Source organism: Castor canadensis, chromosome 12, assembly GCF_047511655.1.
Source record: "Castor canadensis chromosome 12, mCasCan1.hap1v2, whole genome shotgun sequence".
Classification (NCBI taxonomy): Eukaryota; Metazoa; Chordata; class Mammalia; order Rodentia; family Castoridae; genus Castor; species Castor canadensis.
Genome location: NC_133397.1, coordinates 20,131,894 through 20,152,404, shown reverse-complemented (window position 1 = coordinate 20,152,404; position 20,511 = coordinate 20,131,894). Strand labels below are relative to the sequence as shown.

Below are 20,511 nucleotides of genomic sequence, written 5' to 3'. Positions count from 1 at the left end.
ACTATTGTTCCTTAGGTCTTCTCTCCAGAGACACCTCTTCTCCAGAGGTCCCTAGGGGGCATATCTTTGATGGGCAGCTCTTATCACTAATATGGGACTGCATTCTCTATAGGCAACTGTTCTGAGCTGGCTCTTTGGGATCTGAGGGTCCTGTTCCACTTGGCTGTGTGGCATGACTGCTGGCCCATCAGGGTCATAACATAAGTCAGAAACAGGCAGCAGTGACATTGTCTGTGATCCTGACACATAGGGAATGGAAGTGTGGAATCCCAGCACACACAGTGCCTAAGGGTTCCATCAGAAGACTAGAACTTCCTGAAGTCACCTTCTTTCAAAATGGGGTGACCTGGGTGAGCTCAGGGTCCTGGTCACAGCCCCTGCTGGGCAAAGCTGGGTCTGTCAGGAGTGCCTATCCCTAACTAGCAGGACCTCGGAAATCCTACCATTGGCAGTGGACTCCTCTGGGACATGAGTTGCCCTCTCCAAGATTTTGGGGTGGAGTCCCTCACCCACCCTCATACACCTCTGTGGCTATATGCTTACATTTTGCACATTGGAACTGGACACTGTCTGTCAGTTGGGTTGTTTTTTTTCCTTCGTGGTACTGGGAATCGAACCCAGGGTCTTGTGCTTATGCATGCCAAGTAAACACTAAACCACTGAGCCACACCTCAGCCCGGAGCTGGGCATTGTCTGTAACAATGCAAGGGATCTATGGGACAGTTGTGAGTGACTGACAGGCACGGGCAGGTGATGACCATGGCTGGTACTCTGATCTGTCCTTCCGATGTAATTCTCACCCTGCTCCATTTCCTTAGCTCCAGGGCTCAGTGTTTGGGTGAATCCAAGTCTCACTGTGTCCTGTGACTATGGGTAGGCCCTTGACCACCCCTTGAGAGGTGGTCATGGGTAATGGGTCTGGCTTTCGCCATTCTCTCAGCATCATAGAAGTGTAAATCTCTCCTTTTGTTACTGAGGAATGGAGAAGGTGCTGTCATGCACAAATGTGCAACTCCTTGGGGAAAGAGGTGCAGAGTGTCCATCTTGACCCTGTGTCACTGGGTGAGGTGAGTTCTTAAGTTAGTATCTACTGTAGCTTCCCACATCATGGCTGGAGAGGGAATGAGAAGCCCAGAGCCTAGACATGGGGTCTTAGGAAAATCAACTTAGAAAACACAACTGATCTGCCCACCCAGGTTTTGTGAGGTAAGGACGGTAGGACGCCAGGTGTAGAGGTAAAGGTATAGGGAGCGACAGCTCTCCGCTGGAGCTCCCACACCTTTACTTGAGTTGTACTGGAAAGAGCCTGAGAAGTCAGAAGGAGCCACCTCTGCTGTCTTTTAAGAATGGTTCCATCCTCTCTGATAGGGCCTGCAGCTCACCCAGTCAGCCACCTAGTGGAAGTAACTGGCATGGTGACCAATGTCCCCTGTGGCACATTCTTGGTGCCCAGAAAATAAGTGAAGGGATTTCTCCATAGACCAAAAGAGAAAATCCAGGGCTGATCTATGTCCTGCTTGCTCAGGACCTGGGAGACCACTCCCAAGGGCAACTGCTAGGGTTCCCTCCAAGCACTCATTGTCAGCTACTTGTGTCCTGAAGGGACAGGTGGGGCAGGCCTAGGGCTCCCAGCTTTGCCTGTGTTTCCTGACAGCCTCATGCGCTCCTGCCCAAGAGCTACTCAGCCTCCAGCACTCACCCAGAGGACTCAGGCAGCTATGCACGTTAGGTGCCAGTGGGGGCATTCTCTCTTCTTTCGTTAGGTTTGTGGCCAGTTTACAAATCTCTCTCTCTCTCATACACACACACACACACACACACACGCACACACACACACACACACACACACGCACACACATGCACAGTCTGCATGTGTCCCTTTTCCTGAACCCCCATTCAGCTTTATTTCACTTTCCTTCATCAGACTTTGCACACAAACAGAAACCACATTTTTGCTCCCTAGGTTAGCAAATGTATGTAAGTGCATAAGCTTTGGAATCAGACCTCAGTCTGGAGTCCAGATTCATCAGTTACTTGAACGTCTCAGGCCTCAGTGTCTTCACCTGTAAAATGGGGAGTCTAACAGTACTGGCTCCTCTTGTGACATAGCTGAAGGCTTCCTCCTTGTCAGAGGAGGAAGACAGGGGACTTAGGTCACCCATGGACATTCTTGAGGAAAGGGCTTGAACAAGGTGGGAGCCCAGGGCTGGCAGCAGCCAAGGTAGAAGGGACTGGGTCGCTGGCTGGGAGACAATGTTGGGACCCATCCCTCTGGTTCACAGTCTGATTGTCACCTTTATGAAACATAAATCTGACCACAACACCCCCAGGCTAAAACCAAAGCCCCAAGATGCAGCTCCTGACTTCCTCTGCAGCCCTGTTCCTGCCATCCTCACCCTCACACCTGACAAATGTAGTGACACTATGTCAATTGTGGCACTTCAGGCCACTTCTGCCCTGTGATCTTTGATCTTGCACACACTCTTCTCCCCTCATCAGCCTGGCCAATTCCTATTCTTCATTTGAAACACAGGTTACCTGCCCTCATGCAGCTGGGAGCATCTGGCCTGCTGGCCACTAAGTCTCCCTCCCCTGCTTCTCTGCTCTGCCTTCTTACTGTCGGTTGTTCAGTTTTATTCGGTTCCTGGCCCAGGAGGGGCCCCTGTCTGTTTGCTGAGTTAAAGAGTGAGTGAATGGTTCCAGGGGAGGTGTCTACATTGGGGATGGGGCTGCTAGGACTGACTTTGCTGGGCTTGGGTGTTAGGTCAGTGGACATGTGACCTACCTCAGGCTGGAGGTGGAAAGTAGTCCATCCTTAGCCTCCAGGCCTGGTGTCCTGGGACAGCAGAGGGGGGCACTCCCCAGTAAATGCTTATTAGGGAAGGTCAGTTTGGCCCCATAACGGTGAGCCCTAGGACACTGACCACAGATTGTCCCTACTTCCTCCCTTCATCAGAGCACAGACCCTGAGAGGGAGCCCCTGGGCCAGGTTCTAAGGGCAAGGCCACTTCACTCTGCAGAACCGTTCTAACCACCATACACTAAGGCTCCAGGGTCATAGTTGTGAAGGGAACTGAAACAAGAGGGGAATATCAGCTGCTCTCTGACACGGAGAATGTGAAATTCTCCAGGATTTTATGTGGCCAGAAAGGAAATCACTTCCTGTGAAGATTCTGCTTTCCTCTGTCCGAGACATTTGTTTGCAACCATCAGCAGAAATGGTGACATGTGCCTTGTGAGCAGGATAAGGGAAGTAAAATTCAAGATGGCTGTAAATTAGCTCTGTGGCCTATAGCCCCAGGGCACCCTGGATTCAGTTTCAGCTTCCCTTCAGTTCCCTGAGTGATCTTCCTGCATGCTGAAGGCCCCAGACCTCACCCCTGTCTGGGTTCAGATCCACCCTCAGATCCATTTGCCTAGCCACCTACCGGACATCTCCACTGGGGGACTTAGGTGCCCTTTAGGCTGGGAAAGCTAGACATGCCAGACTCTTGGTTGATCGTTTTTCTCCAGCTCACCCCGGATATCGTCTCTGTACCTGCCTTCCTCCCTCTCATGACCCCGATACCCCCTCCTCTCATATTCTGGCACTTGAACTTGGGCAGGAGATGACAGACCTTGTCCATCCACTGACTGTTATCCTAGGTGTCAGATCTGGACATCATTTAGCCAGTTCCTGGTTTACAGAGGATCTGAGGTCTGAGAGAGATGATGTGGCAAGCCAAAGGACATAGAATGAGTGGCAGAGTCAGGTGTAGAACTCAGGCCTCCTGTCTCTCAAGGGTGCTCTCTTTCCTCCAGCAACTGCCAGGGAGCACTCATCCTTTCTCCTTAGGGCCGCTGAGACACATTTGACTGTTTTCCCACCCACAGGTGAACATCCCCTTCCCACTGCTTCTGAGGTCCCACCTCAGACTAAGCTCATAAGGATGTGGAGCCAGAACCTGCCCATCCAGCTCAAACCTATCCCTGTCCCTGGCTCATGTCTGTCTTTGTCCCACCTTCCTTGTCTGGTAGGCCCTTCTGCCTCTTCTCAGCCTGTCCAAGAAGGTTCCTACCTACTAGGGTCCTCATCTCTGTTGAGTGGCAGAGTTTGGCATTACTGTGAGATCTTGAAAGGCAGTTAAAGGCTTCCAGAATGAGGCCACTGCTCAGCACTGATCTGCCCCCTTGTACTCTCCAGATCATCTGGATCAAGGCCCTGGGGTGCTTATCTGAGACCCTGCAGCAAGATGCTAGTTATTGCTGGTTCCAGAATCTGCTGAGACCGGCAGCAGAAAGACCTCCCTGGCCTGAAGAAGCCACCTGTGCCTCTTCACCCCAGACTCATGCATCTAACCCTTGTGTTTGGACAGAGAGAACCCAAACATTGGGGGCTGGAGACCCGAGTTGTCCATGAGACGGGAAGTCACAAAGAACCTGCCCCTCCTGTGTTGGCTGAGGACCAGCGAGGCTGGGCAGGCCTCACACGCCGGGCAGCCTGGCTCTATGCCAAAGGACACAAGGGATTGGAAAGGAGATGCCAGCCAGTGTGCCATCCTGAAACAAAACACAGTCGCTCTGGGGTTAGTTGGCAAGTCCAAACACAGCATTGGGAAGCAAGCAGAGGTCCTGTCCTCCCACTCTGAGCACTGTTCCAGCTCAGCATCCGCCCCGGAGAGGCTGCAAGGCAAAATGAGCAGCGGCATTAATCTGCTGATGGGTGAGAAAAACGTGAGAGTTACCCTGGGCTGGCCCCTCGGCTGCTGTCCCTCACTAAGGAGCTAGGAGGTGGCCCTGACTTCTTTGCAAGGGTATGAAGCAGACAAATTTTAAAAAATCAACATAAAAAAAAAAAAAAAAAAAAGATGCTCACGCACCATTAAGACTGATCCATGTGGAAATAGCCGGGTAGGGCTGGGGCAGGGCCGAGGGAGGGCAGAGGCTGAGGGACCGTGTTTAGGACACACCTGGTCTGCGCTCAGACAATGCTGGTTTAGGCTCAAAGTACAGGTGTCAGGACATGCAGTGTGGGTGAGGTTTTGACTACACATTCTTCTCCCCAACTCAGGATGGGAAAAAGCAGTCCCTTGCCTGTCTTGTGCTCCTCAGTGGGGATGGTCTGGTCGATGTGTTTTCCTGGCATTAAATTCACTATCGACAGCACTGACGATGGCTCTGGGGACCCCAGGGTAGGGGACAGTGTGTAATGGTCCCTTAAAATGAAGTCTACAGTCCTCCTCATCTTAGGGAGGGCTTGTGAGCTATGGAGTATGTGGGAGCCTGACGCAGGAAGGGGTGTTGTCTACTGCAGGCAGGACCCTGGTGACCAGCAAGGCTGTGTATTGGGGCTGGGGCAGTGGCTGTTCTGAGGCTGTGTGTGAGAGGGCACTGGGAGGAGGAGAGATGGCTACTGGCTCTGTGACAGGGAGTCACGCTTCAGGAACCTGCAAGAGAGGGGAGGAGAAAAGCGACACAAAAGCGTCCTACAAAGGAACAGACCCGACCACAGCTGGAAGGAAGGCAAACCTTTGAATCAGGTCCTTGAAATACAAGCTGCAGGAAGCTAGAACATTTTGGTGGACTTCAAACTCTCTGCCTTCAACAACAATTTTCAGGTCTGTAAACGCTTTCGCTCTGCGCTGCTGGTTCAATTCCTTCAACATTTCTGCAGAACAGAGAAGACAGACAGGGCCAGGTTCCCATTAAGAGTTTATTATTATTATTATTATTATTTTAATTAAAATTTTTTTCAAGAAGTAGAGAAATAGAAAATATTTGATATTGTTTGTTGGCAAGACTGGCTCAACATTGACAGTCAAAAGAAGTCACAAACATAATGCGTAAACAAGCAGCCACTGGGACGGGCTACATAACCAAAGAAATAACAACTTTAAAAAGCAAAAACAAAACAAAACAAAAAAACCAAATACGATAACAAAAAAATTCAAACCCAGAAATTGAAAGGCTAGGGGAAAAGAGTCCCATACTGACAATTGGAAAGAGTGTATTATTACAGACAACTAAAAACTATTCTCTAACTATACAATGAGCTCTCCAAATACCAGTGGGTGCCGATGTATTGGATACCAAGTAAAGCATGACATTGTGATGTAAGATGGGCTGGACATGGTTCAAAGGAATAAAAACCACAAAACCTGCAAAAACAGCGTCCCTTCTGTTAGACACAGCCATGGCGCAGGGCCAGCTTCTTTGGGAGAGAACCAGGAGAAAGGAAGGTCCAAGTGAGGGCTTGGCAAGCACCTCGCCTCCTTCCGTTTCACACTTATGGGGGATTCTGGGGGTGGGGGAAGCAAGCGAGCAAAGGACAGGGGTTCTCTGTACTTTCCCCATTTCCTGTGCCAGCCTCTCAGTGCTCCCAGCCTTGCCTGTGAGTTTGACATTGGGAAGCTGGATTGCAGGCCCCTTGGGTCCCAGGATGTGATCTGTGTGGCCTTCCCATCGTGGTGTGCACCTACCTTTGTAGAGTCTTGGCCACTGGAGCTGGCACAGACAGGGCCCAGGCCAATCTATGTGCTTAAGACCTTGGGGTATCAAAAGCTTCTCCCAGACTCATCCCAAGAGTGCAGGGGTGGAGGAGGGAAGAGCCTGCCTGCTACCTGGTTTAGTTTATGTAAACTCTTTCCTTTGCAAAAGTTAGGGCCTTCAGATGACCAAGGCTTCCCCTAGCCTCTCCTCACCTACCTGCCTCCAGGACCCCCTGCCCTTAGCCTTACTAGGCGCTGGACATCAGAGGCCTAGAGACTTGGATCCGAGTGATCTATACTGTCATCAAATATGTGAAGGGAAGAAAATGGTCTGAAAGCGCATCTGCCCTCACTGTTAGCCAGGTCTATGCTGACTCTAGCTGGTATTCTAGAATTACTCTCCAGCGTTCTCTGTTTCAACCTGACCAGTCACTGCTGTCCCTCTGAGTCAGTACTGGCTGCCCACTGAGACTCTCTCCAGGGTTCTGACACTGCATGTCCTTGGAAGAGCCCCTGATCTCTGCTTCTACCTCTGTAATTTGGGGACTGAGGCTCCTGCTTCTGCCCACAGAGAATGGGGAGGGTCAGGCGATTCAGTCCCACTTGGGGCTAAGAAAGGGTTCTTTGGGCTTTGGTGGTCAGGCAGGCCCACTGTTGCAAGGACACAGTGGTCTCTGGCTCTGCTGAAGACCAAGGAAGAAGGGTCCCAGAGAACATGCTGCCTGTGGGGACCGAGGTGGTGGGCCTCCCCTCTGTGCTACAAGCAATGCTGAATCACTGACCCCCACCATTCATCAGGCTGACCTGGATTATGTCAGTGTCCCACACGGGTGTGTGTGTCAGGGGAAAGGGGGGCTTCTGGCTGTGGCTTCCATAGGGGGTGAGCTCAGACCTGAATCAGGGGACAGGTACTCCATGTAGAGGCCAGCAAGGAACAGAGACCAGGATAGAGTACAGGGCATGTGTGGAGTAGATGCAGGTGAGCAGATGGGCTGGGAAGTAACCTGCCACCAGGCTGGTGGACGGGCTCCTGGGGCATGAGAGAGCAACAGGATTCCTGTGCAGACGCATGGCCAGGTTAGGCTTCGGTTTCCATGGGTTGGACACAGAGGATGGGAGGCAGGAAGACACCCTGTGTGCAGAGACCTTGGCCTCTGAGCCAGACCTGAGAGTGAACCTGAACTCTGCTTCCTGTCAGCTGCATGATCAAGTCTTCCAGAGCCCTAGTTTCCTGTCTGTTGAAGATTAATGAGATAGCTCATGGTCAGCAGCTAGTTGTGTGCCTGGCAGCATCACTGGGGTTAGATTCAAGCTATTATTGATTAGGGGTGAACCTTCCATGATCCAAGTGAGACGTGAAGAAGGCTTAATTGTGATAGTAACTGAAGGACAGAGAAAGGATTTAGGTCTGGGATGCTATGGGTGGGAAGGGGGCATGGCAAATCCAGGAAGGAAGGGAGGATGTGTTTGGTTTTGGGGTGAGCCTGTGGGATGAGGCACAGGAGGCAGTGGCTAGATGCCTGGGCTGGAAATGAGCCCAAGGAAAGCAGTAGCACAAGCGGAGGCCAGCCAGGCATTGCTGCTCAACTGCCATGCTCAGATACAACCACTCCAAACAGCCTCTAACTGAATTAATTCCCAAGCCACACAGATGATGTCATCTTTTTGAGTGAAGTAGTATGGGGGGAAAGAATTCCAGGCTGAGAAACCAAAGACCTAGGTCTTGGCTCTTGTGCTGGCTTTGCCACTAAGTGGTTATGTGGTCCTGGGCAAGCTGCTCCAACCAGCTGGGCCTCAATTCCCTTAAGCACACAGGGGCAGAAGCACCTGCTTTGTGGTTTCCTGGTCATCATCCTGCAGCTGGGGAAGACCAAATCCCATGTGCTTGCTGAGGTAGCAGTGCTGGGGGCCAGACAAATGCAACAGTGCACACAGCCTACTCCTTCTGGACTTGCTGACGTCTGATGTTTTGAAGATTTTCCCTTCCAGTTGAGGTCCTAGAAATGATTCTATCCACAGCCCCAGCTCCAGCAGCTGTACCAGTTGCTCCAGGAATCCCAGGGTCAGTCCTGGCAGGTGCCTGGGATCTGGGTGTCACTGTCCTATATATGGGAGCTTTCTGCTGTCTATGACTCTCCATTTCTGGAAATCAGGATTTAATAGTTGGGGAGATTATTCACTTCTAGAAGAATTTTTCAATTTATGAAAGTGCTCACCAGGGGATTCCTTTTCACAGCAGGCCCAGTGCATTCCAAGTATTGATCAGTTGGTATGTGCTTACTGCTCCCGCAGTATGCCGAGCCAGCGGGGAGGGTGGGCATGTGGGCTGGGCTTGTCTAGGGGGAGTAGGCCCCAGAGCCACAGGAGGGAGCCAGGACCTGCTGACTGGAGTGCAGGCTGTCCACCTTCTCCCCCCTTGTCTTGGCACAGTACAAACTCTTACTCTATGATGTGCCTCTTGGAAACCTTCCAAAAAAGTAGGGCCTGGCGTGGGGAGGCTGCAGCCTCAGAGTGGAGGCTGGCTCAGGGCTTGGTCTTCAGAGTGGGCCCCTGCAGCACCCTGTAGAGTTCAGTAGCTCCAGGCTTTTGGGGGAGGGTGGGTGCGGTGCCTTTAGTGAGTGGTCTGCTGGCGTGAGCCTACCTGGGGAACCACAGCCTTGGCCTCAGGAGTCCCCTCTGGCTGGCGTCAGACTGTTTCCTGGCCCTCTCGGCTTTGAGTGGGAGGCACCCCCATGTCTATAGGACCTCAAGCCCTGGCCTTGTCCACAGAAGTGGCTGACCTGTGCTCTGCTCCTCCATCGGGGTGCCTCCCTTGCTGGGACCACTTGGTAGAAAACACTGGATTGAGCAGCCACCCTCTGACTAGTCACTGCATCTGCCTCCAAGGGTGAGACCTCGTTTCCACGCTGACCCCCTCCAAGCCCCTCCACACTGCTTCTTCCCATAGCACCCTGCCATCATGAACCTTATATAAACCTTGCAGGGCTGAGCAGAGGGCAACAAGGCCCTCTGTGAGGTACCTGCCTCCCCATCTCCACCTCTACCTCCAGGAGGGCCCTGTGCCACAGGCAGGTCCCTTCTAAGTCACTGTCTTCTCTGCTGTGATCTTTCTTCCCCTCTTTTTATGTGGCTGATCACCATGCGTCCTCTAGTCTGGGTGTTCTTTTCCTCTCTTCTCTTTTCTTCCCTCACTCTCTGCCCTCTGCCTTCCTGTGTCCCCCAGCATGTCAAACCGCTTTCTTTATAGCATGCTATATGTGGTAATTATTTATTTACGTGTCTGCCTCCTGCACTAAACCGTGTTTTATTTATATTTTTATCTGCAACACTCAGCTCAGGGCCTGGCATATATATAGCCCATATGGTCAATTGCAAAAATTCTCTGGCATCAAGAGACAGAGGTCATTTCTCTACCCTTTGAATCTTGGTTGGCCTTGTGACTTGCTTCGGACCACAGAGTGTGGTGGAAATGACCTTGTGTGAGTGAGAGCCACAGCCTCAAGGAGATTTACTCACTCAGACCCTTGCCATCACCACCATGAGTTGGAGTTAGCCTGTCAGACCACGTGGGAGCAGAGATGAACCATTTCCATGGCCAGCCCCTGCCAAACATCAGCCCAGTCTCAACCTAATGAACCTGAGCCTGGCTCAATCATATCTAAATAAGCCACTAAGTCTTAAGATTGCTTATTATGTGACAAGAGCTAACTGGTACAAAGGGCAAGAATAAATGATGGACTCAAGTGCTCTGAGAACTTTTCCTATGTTAGTTACTCCTTCACTAGTTCAGTATGAGACTTTTTTGAAAACAAAATTGTGGTAAAATATGCCATCTCATCCATCTTTAAATGTCCAGTTCAGTGGCATTAAATACATTCACACTGCGTTGCAACCAAACTCTTTTCACACTGTAACTCTTCATGAGGCAACTCCTCCCCCTCAACCCATTTCTCCTCTCCTCTCCTCCCTTAACCCCTGGCCACCATTCTACTTTCTGTCTGTATGAGTTTGACTATTCTGGATGTCACATATAAGTAGGATCATTTGTCCTCTGGCAACTGGCAGAGTATCCTCAAGGTTTGTCCACATTGCAGCATGTGTCAGAATTTCCTTCAAGTCTGATTAATTTTCCACCTTACATAGATACTGTGTTTTGTCTACCATTCATCCTTAGATGGCTACTTGGGTTGCAGCCACTTTAGCTGTTGTGAATAACACTTTTCCCTGGTTTATTCTTACACCCGGTTATGGGTAACTCTAGCCACACAAGTCTCCAACCCCATTGTAGGTGGTTGCTGCGAACCCAGCAGCAGGGGGCATGAGAGGGACCAGGGATGCATAAGGAGAGCCTGACTGGGGCAGCATGCCTTGTTCGGAGGATGAGGCCCCAGACAGAACCAAGACTGGAAATGAAGTCGCAGCCAAACTTCTGCATATTTTTCACCAAACGACACAAGTTATTTGTCAGAGACTAATGGGTTCGTTCCAGCTGGACTAGAAGGGCTGTCCGAGGTGGTAATAAAGAGGAAGAGATGTCAAATATTAAAAGGCAAAGAATTCCAGTAGCTTTGCAGCAGAGAAGTCCATTAAATCAGAGCTCCGAGAAAGGTTGTGCAGCTAAATAATTTTTTTTTTCAGAGCTCAAGTAGGAACGCAGCTAGGTGATAAATGCTCCAAGTCCCATTGGTATTTATGACACAAATTTGATAAAGGACCTGAAAAAATTATAAACTCAGAGCAGTTGGGAAATACACTGAGAAAGCCCAGCGAATACCATGTCATGCACGGTCAGAGGGTAATTCATCTGGGAGCAGTGGCTCCAGACATTCACTGACACTACAGGGACAAATGGGGGCTTTGGGCAAACAGCCTTCTGCATCCAGTGTTCAGCATGGCTGTGCCAGTCAGGGAACACTAGGAGCCACACAGACAGCTTCCTAAGCTGAAATGCTGCACTCTCTCCTCCCTCACTCCTGACTTGATCAGATGTGCATTTTTCCTCCACGTTCTTTTCCAAAGAAGAGCTGACTCTGAAGGCCAGGAGGGCTCGAGCTTCCAGGTAAGACAGAATCAGGCTGACTGAGCGTCCAGCCTGAGTCCAAGCCTATTGCTGGGCTGGGTGACACCAAAGGCCCCATGCAGACAAACCCTCCCAGGAAACAGAGTTCTTTAGGGAAAGAAGTGTGAAAGACTGACTTCTTGCCTGGACTTAGAGTTTTGCTAAGGACACTTTTTGGTTGTCCTGTTGTCCAAATGGGAGTCCCTGCCATTTAGCTGACATGGAGGAAAATCCCTTCAAACAGTCATGACCTCTCGCAGTCTGCCTTTTTAAAGCTGTTCAGCACTAGGAGACAAGATCTAGTTTTCAGCAGTGAAATTTAGCACAAAGATCCCCTCTGTGCTTACCAGCCGATCATTTGCTGGGTGGAATCCTCCAGTTGGAATATCCTTTTTTTTTTTTTTAAGGTACTCTACCATTTGAGCCATGTCCCAGCACTTTTTACTTTATTTTTCATAGGGTCTCAAGTTTTTGTCCAGAGCTGACCTCAGACTTTGATACTCCCGTCTCTTTCTGCCTCCTGCTTAGCTGGGGCTATACCACCTGGTCCCAGTTGTAATTCTGACATTCTCTCTAACATGATACAAAAATCATTGGAATTGTTTTGGAATCTTTTTAAAATGAACAGAAACACCTACTTATCTTTTCCTGGATTTGTGCTTGTGTTCCCCCTTAGATCCAAGGACTGATCAGAGGCAGCTGCCAGCTTGATCCTGGGTAAAGCAAGACTGAGAGACCTAGACATAGTCACAGAGTCACCACAATCTACCTGTGACCTTGAGGAAGGGCCCTTCCTCTTCCAGGGTCCACTCAGTCTGGGAATGCCTTGGTCCTTATTTCTAACCCCCTCACTGTGGGCTCATGGAGACCTCTAAGGTCTGTTCTTACCTATGTTCATAGTTTCATCTTCTTTGCATGTTCCCACTCTCTAGCTTGTTGCCCAATGTGCCCTGTTCCTTTGCTTTTTCTCTTCCTGCCTATTTTGTCTAAGTCATCCTCTGCACTTGCTTCTTAGGGTCCCATCCCTCCCTTAAGCCTTAGCATATATTCTATCTATCCTTGAAAGATTCTTTTGAGTTCTGAAGCTAATTTCATCCTCTCCTGTGGTCCCATGAGGCTTTTTTGGTACCTCAATAGCAGCAGAGATAGATCCCTGGCTGTCTCACTCCAGAGGAACTTCTGTCGGTCTGCCTCTTTTCTAGGCTGTAATCTCCTGGAGGCTGATCTCTCTGGTCCCCCAGAGCACCTGGCATCATGTTTTAGACAAAAAGTTCCCCTGTGGTTGGAATTCAGGATATGTTACAGACAATTTGTGGGAGGTGGTAAGAAGGACTGCTCCTAAATGTGATGCAACTGAACTAGTTGAAAGGTCATAGTTGTGTAAATTTAGGTGACAGGATACAAAGGTCAAATCCCCTCTAAGCCCAGGAAACATCAGTGCTAATAACAACAATGATAAGCGCACACATTTGAAGGACCATCTACAGTTGCCAAAGCATTGCCACATTCATTACTGAGGTCCTCTTTGAGGAGAGAGTTAATTATTCTGTTCAGCTCCAATGGCTTTGAAGAGCCCCAAATGGCCTTCATGGAAAAGACTGACCACCTTAGCAGCCACTAAACAGAGGGTATAGCCTGGACACAGGGACACTGTGGAAGAAGGACTTTCACACACGATGACCATAGAGAAGTGGTCCTCTTAATGTTCCAGTTTCTAGCTGCCAAGCGCAAGTCAATAACTGGTTACATTCATTGACAAATCTTGCCTGGTGGGCTGAGGGTAGGCGTCAAAAGGAACTGCCTTTTCTTGAAGAAGGAGTGGGGGAGGGTACAGGCAGAGTATTAGGAGCCCAGAACCAGTCCAAGGAGCCTGGCCAGTGGGTGGTCACACAGTGGAACAGACCCTTGGCCACGCAGGCAGGAGCAGTGGGAAAACCCTGAGACTGTAGTTGGGAGAAGTGTCCTGGCTAGGTCAGCATTACCAACAGTTTGTCCTTCCTGCCTCCAGTGAAGAAGCTTTCATTTGACTGCTTCTTCTGCTTAGAAGGGAAGGAGGCTGAGGGGTGGTACTCTGAGCAGAAGAGGATGAAAATGTCCTGGGGAATCTGGGCTGAGAGACCTAGGGAGGTCAGGGATTGGGAGAGTTGGGTGAGAAGTGAGGTCATGGCCAGTGGTGTGAGGGGCTTTACAAAGAACTGTGGCTATGGGGTGACTTGCTGGAGCAGAGCGGAGCATATGTAGTGAACTAAACTGTCAGATGAGCCAAGTCAGGATCTTGAGGAGCTACGGGCAGAATGGAAGACTTCAGATAGGATTTGAAAGGGCCAGGTGGGAGGCTGAGGTGGACTGGGAGAGGCCAGAAGAACAGGTGTCCAGGAGGGAGGGTGGTCCTACAGTCTTTCTGGGCAACAGGAGACCCCATCTCCTAGGGGCTAGAACTTGGCACCAGGGAGGGGGTGTCCTGAGGGGCCTTGATCCTCAGGGCCAGGGGAGGACCAGACATGGGTCCGTCCCCAAGGACTCGGCTCAATTCATGTCTGGGGCGAAGGTGAAGGTGGGGGGGCCTCACTGTCTGTTTCCTGTGCTCTGTGTCTGAGCGAAACTGTGTTCTGTACAACAAGTTTATTAAGAGACATTACTTCTCCATTGGGGGATGGGATCTTGGGAGGTGGAGTTAGTTCTTGACTGGAGGAACAGGAGTCAAGAAGCCAGGACAGACATTTGGGGTTAGGGACAGAGTCAAGTTCAGCACCTTGGAGAGCTCCAAGGCATCAGGGCAGAAAGTGAGGTGAGTGATAATAGAGGTTCGAGGGCACCCTGGGGCGGCCGACTCTGCACTAGGTGAATGAAGTTGAGGGATGAACGCCCTTTTCAGAGGTAGACTCTGAGACCTTGACTTCCAGGAACTTCCTGTGGCATGTGTCTGTCTGTCTGTCTACTCATTTGTGTACCCATGTGAACCAGGTGGCCTTGTCTTCTAGGTGTGTGCTGGGGGTACAAGTGAATGGACATGTTCCCAGATCTGGTGAGCTCAGATTTAATGGTAAACACACTAACATAAAAAACACCAATGTGGGCAAGTGTTGGGTAGAGGAGGGGACTGCTGGTTCTGCCTGAGGAGCTCTGGGAGGCGGCCACAGGATGTTGGTGGTCCTGGGAAGATTCATGGGTTGGCAGGAGCTCCCTGGTGACCAGAGTGTGAGGTGTGAACTTGTGACAGTCAGTTCTTTCTCTACCATGGGAGACTGGAGCCATTGGTGGATTTTAAAAGGGAGGCTGAGAAAGGCTGCTTGGAATCAACCATAAGTGGTCTGACTTGCACCCTAGGGCCACCTCCCTCACTCTGTACCCCTAGCCAGCTGGGGCCTTCTTTTCTATACTGTCACATGCTCCCTTCTTTCAGATTGTCCCCTGCTATTCCAACCCACTCTGAACCCTTCTTCTGAATTTTGTAGTCAATTAATTGAAGCACACTGTGATGGGGTGCGGTGAGAGCTGGGAGGAGAGGAGGATAGGTGAGCAAGACAGTCCTTGCCCCTGTGACCATACAGTCCACCGGAACATAAAGCACCCACTGTGATAAGCTGGACAAAAGTTGCACAAATGGTCGCTATGGAGTGAAAGGCTTTGTGAGGAGGGATGAGTAGGTGGCCTGGGAGGGGTGGCCGGGAAGTGCAGAGGTCACCAATGGAGAGCTAAACACACATGGGGCAGCAGATTGTTTGAACTGACTGTCTGTGGCCTCAGTGTGCATTCACAGGGCCTGCTCCGCTCTATGAAGATGAGTCCGGTTTCCACTGTCCCAGTGCCCAGGAAGGGAGATGCTGTAGTGGGTATGGGTTAGTCTAGCTGCTGAGCTTTGGAACCCCATATTTTTGGGGAGAATCCCAAGTAGGAGGAGAACCCCAAGTAGGAGGAGAACTGGGACACTGTCACTAAGGGAAGGTGGGTCCCTGGTAGCTGTTGTGTAGTCACAAAGCCTAGGCTCGGCCAGTGGGGTGCTCAGGGAGATCTTAGAAAGCAGTGCAAGGACAGTGCTGCTTGTGGTGGCTGCGGTGAACTTGCAAAACTTGAGCACCCAGGGGAGACTGTGCCAGTGGATAGTCCCAAGAGAGCTGTCTTCGTTATTTCTTGGCTGTGTTGCCTCCATTCCTGTCTAATTCCTGGCTTCTTATCAATACCTTCACAGTTTGACTCTGTCAAAGCTGAATGCTGTGGCTGGCACCGAGGCCCCTGACTGGTGCAGGCACGTGAGTGCAACAGGCTGGGGATAAAGGCTATTTAGAGCAGAGCCTTCCTGGTGCTGGAAAAGCTCAGGTGTACAAGCAGATGAGGGTCAGACAGCCCAGAGGGGATGGGAGGCTTAGCTAGGTCTTAGGAAGTCAGTGAGACTTACTGAAGGTAGGCAAGAGGAGATTGTGTTAGTGCCCACATATGTAACGGCCCAGTGCTGTGCATTAATACATTCCAGGGTTAGAGGCAGCAATTGAGTAAGGCTGGAGTTGAGGAGTAGAAGGCAGGAAATGAGACTGGTGTTCAGATCAGGGCTCCCCACAAAAGGCTAAATAGGTGGTATTAAGGAACCTATAGATCTTAAGTCAGGGAGGGAATTAAGAAACATTACCCAGATAATCTGTGGCACAGATGGTAGGAGGACTGGGAGATAGATGTCTGGAGAGAGTTGCTACTGTTGAGGTGGATGAGCAATGAGGATGTGGCCCAGCCTGGAAACCAGAGGCTGTGGAAGGGGACTCTGTGCTTTTATGGGGAAGCAGAACCATGAGAGCTCCAGATTTGGTGTAGGGCTGGGTCCTGGGGGAGGAGACCTGAGCACTGTTCCTGTCTTTGGCACTCCAGTGTCTTCCACTTCTGGGCTGGGCTTAGAACACGGAGTTCAGATTCAAAACATTGGTACTGGTCTCTCCCCTTTACCATTTTTAGGTGTACCCCTCAAACTGGTGGTCCCAGGGCTTGCTGCTCAGGGTCCTCCTACCATGAGGAGTTGCAGGATTGCATCCATCCTTGCTCTGTCCATGTTTCATTATCTTACCATTATTTTAGGGGCAAGACTTCAGATTTCTAAATACAGATAAGGATCTGTAGTTGACCTCTGTCATAGAATTTGAATAAAGATGTGTAGCGAATGGAGCAGAGCTGCACATGCCTCCAGACAAATTTTAGGTGTCCTTCCCCAGTGGGGAGGCTGATTTAGCCACCACAATCTCCAGCACAGCCCGGTGCCCAGGTGGAGAAGATGCGTCCTAGGTGCAGAGCTGAAAACATGCCACCACACACAGCTGCTTTCTCCCTCTAGGCCAAGTGACCAGTGGGTAGCACTGGGCAGTGGGGGCTCATGGTGGTGGTGGGGAGACTGTTCCCCTTCACCACCCTGGATTCCCAGAGTGATTCCCATCCTGCCTGCACCCAGAATACTTGGAAGTGTTGGTGAGACAGCTGTGTGCTGAGAGTGGGGAGGGGCGAGTGAGGGACCCCAGGGCTTCTGCACCCAATGCCAACTGGAGAGTAGGTTAGAATTAGAAGAGCAACAAGGACCTGGACAAGGAAATTGTGTCCTCAGAAAAGGGATGAACATCCCAACAACAACCTAAGCCCAAAGCCTAAATTCTCTTGCTACATCCCATAAACTCTCATTTGTTTTATTCTTCTGGGGGACCTAATCCCTCCAAGGTCAGCTATGGCTTTGGAAAAGTCAGCCAGGAGTCAAGACAGCTCAGAGAAGGGGTGGTGGTGGTGGTGGTGGTGAATAGGGAGGAAAGAGATAGAAAGTCTCCCTCACCTCCTTTAGCAAAAAGCCATTATTTTCCAAGAATTCTGAGAGCCACAGTCCTAGCAAATAAATCAATAGTTTTAAAGGATTTGTAAGAATTAGTGAACTAGAGCTGGGAGTACAATCAGTTCAATTACCCAGGTAAGCAGGGAAATGAAATGGAAATGCCAGATGCCAGGGGCTAATGGCAGCTCAGAACACACTGAATCCTACTGAGGGAAAATTCACAGCCTAGGAGGTGTAGGGTTGGGAGGCAGGGGAAGAGAGCATTTGTGCACCTGTGTATGTGTGTGTGTGTGTATGGGGATCCTTCTCTGCCTGCCTGTGCCCACTACAGTCTCCTGGGAGGTGTTAGTTCCTGGTTCTCTGTCTTCACTCACCCCTCCTGTTGGTCCTGGGAGGGTCAGATCTGGGGAACACATCTGCCACCAGCCATTCAGGGGAGGTGAAAGCCTGGAAATTGTTCCTAGGTTTTCATACAACTAGTAGTCCTTTATGATCATATAAGTAATCATTAAGATTACTTAATCATAATCCTATCATAAGAAGATTAGGAAATCCTGAAAAGCACAGAGGAGAAAAGTAGGGTTCTGTCTCCAGCTGCACAGAGTAGGTCAGATGTGCCCATCTAGGGGAAGCCCCTTGTCCTGCTGGGGATGGACAATGTCCCTCTGTACCAGGCATAACATCCAGCACACTCGCCCTGCCCATCATACAGGCCTGTGTGGTCCATGACGTGCCAGTCTGTGAGGAGGCACCCTGGGCCTGGTCCAAGAAGGACCAACAACTGGGCTCTACATGCATATCCTTATTCTCTGTCTCTCTGGGTTATGCCTCTTGGTCTACCACCAACCTGTGACAATTCTTCCTTTTTCTGGGCAAGCCATAGTGGGTAAAAACACTGCCTTTCACTGTCTGTACCCATGGAGCCCCGGTGTAGCCTGTGATCAGGAGCAGCACTGGGCACAGCCACAGATGCTGAGCTCTGAAGGATGATCTGTCATTGGAGACCCCAAGCTCAGGCATGGGGGCAAATAGGTGTGTGCTCCCTGGCTTTCTGGACTGATTCCCCAACCAGGCACCTTTCTCTGTTATTTCAGCTGAGCATCTGGATTTAATGATACCATCTCTGCCTGGGTCACTTCCCCACAGGTTTTTAGCTTGAGAGTCTGTTTTTTTTTCCTGGGAAGCTGAACCTACCAGACTCTACACTAAATTCACAGTCCTGCTTTTACAAACACTGGGGTGCAGTTAACTAGTAGTTGCTGTCCTGCACTGGGAGGGCCAGACCTGTGTGCTCAGCTGTGGGCCTGGTTCTGGGGACCACTGTTTGGTGTGGGCTGGAGACAGGAGGCAGCCTCACTTGGCACTACTCAGGGTGACTGAGGCTGACTGGGGGTGGTCAGTGTGGGCACATGGTGGAAGGGACACCACCCCTCGCTCAGACACAATAGCCCAGCCTCACCTTGCTGGTCCAGTCTATGTGCAGCATGGGTCACCCATCACTCATGGAGTTCTGTTGTAAACTGGACCCTGGTCAAAGGGGGCGGACAGAAGAGGCCCCAACACCTGTACCCCTGTTGTCTCATGCCTTGGGGGATGATTGACAGGTTCACACACTTGGGGGCATGTTCACCATGCAGGGAGACCAGGGTATGGTGGGAACTCCTAAGAGGAGGACAGCACCCAGGCTGTTTTCCCATTGCCACTCCTCCTGCCTGGGATTCCTTTGTCTTCCTTTTTTAGAAAATGCTTATCCATCCTGCAAGATCAGGTTCAATGCTGTCCTCCAGCCTAAACACTCTTGGCTTGCCATTCTGCCACGTCCATTTGCTTATCTACACATTGAGGGCTGCTCAAAGGCAAGGTACCCTACATTGAGCTCTGGACAAGAGCAGAGAGATGTTTGCTGAGTGAGTGAATGACCTTGACCAAAAGGGAAAAGACCTCAGAGTCCTTCCTGGCCTTGGGAGACTCGATACACTTTATATACATGGGGTGAGGGAAAGAAGTTCCTGAAGAGCTGGGCCTGCAGTTACCTGTGATCACACAGAATCGGATAGAGGGTCCCTCTGAACTCACCACCTGGGTCCAGGGATGGGGGAAGGCAGCCCTCTACCCGACCTGGGTCCAGGGATGGCAAAGGCAGCCCTCTGCCTGACCTTCTGTCATAGTGGGCTGGGGCCTTCATGCCCAGATCTGCCTTGGTGGTGAATAATGGTGTCCATGTTGTGTTGAAGTTCTTTTTCTGAATGGAAGTCACTTTCAGACTCCCTGGAGCTTCTACAACTCTACTGTGCTGGCCCAGACTGGCTCCTTCTTAGGATGAGGGGAACAGGTTGAGGGGACATGGTGGGGCCTTGCTGGAGGAGCAATAGGAATAAAGCATGTCTGAGGGTCTGTGTGCATCCAGGCCATGGGAAAAGGTGGGCAGAAAGTTTTCCCCAGTACAGCAAATGTGAGGGCTTGGGCAGGTCTGCGAATCAGGCTAGAGGGCTGCCCAGAGCCTCAGGGATGACTCCACTTGTCTCAGCAACGGTGGGTCCAGGAGATTAGTGAGCTCAGCCACTTTGGCTGCCACCAGAAGCTGGCCCCTCAGCTCCCACCTGCCTCCTGGGAATTTGGAAACCAACATTTATCTCCTTCTCTACTTCAGCTGCTGCTGTCTCAGCTCAGGGCCTCATGGGGTACATGTGCTCAGCAGGAGATCAGAGCTTTCTGTCTCCCTGTTGGGTGCTGGGGAGGAGAGGGATGGACATTGATCATCCCTTGCCACTCAAAAAAGCTCTCAAAGCAGAGCCTACATCTGACTGACAGCAGTGCCCCAGAACTCTGACCTCAAACAGGTTTCAGGTAAGGGTTGAGTAAATGATCCAGGAAATAGCGAAACAGTTACTGGGTTGGAGAAGGTGTTGTGGAATGGAAGGCATTGAGCTGGGTCTTCAGTGGACAGGATTTGAACCCTCAGCCATGAAGGAAGTACTGTCCTTAAGCAAAAACAGAGGAAGGAAAACACATAGGGTCTGGGGAAGCTGGGTGGGTGACAGACAGGTGGAGTGAAGACATCAAGCAGGGAGAGTGAGTAAAAATATGGGAGGGGTAGAAAACCATCTGAGGAACATTAAGCATTTCCAGAAATCCAGCATCCCTTTTTCCTCAGGCAGCACCTACCAGGGAACAAAAAAGCTAACCCTATA

At 50.7% G+C, this 20,511-nt stretch overlaps 1 protein-coding gene across 5 annotated transcripts in view; it reads right to left on the bottom strand.

Annotated features, from left to right (window-relative positions):
- Klhl29 (kelch like family member 29) overlaps window positions 1–20,511 on the bottom strand; it is a 297,434-nt gene that overhangs the window by 18,711 nt on the left and 258,212 nt on the right. For all 5 annotated transcript variants that reach the window (XM_074049261.1, XM_074049262.1, XM_074049260.1 and 2 more), the window contains one exon: window positions 5,509–5,647. In XM_074049261.1, the coding sequence (XP_073905362.1) occupies window positions 5,509–5,647 (139 nt within the window). The remainder of the gene's footprint in view (window positions 1–5,508; window positions 5,648–20,511) is intronic.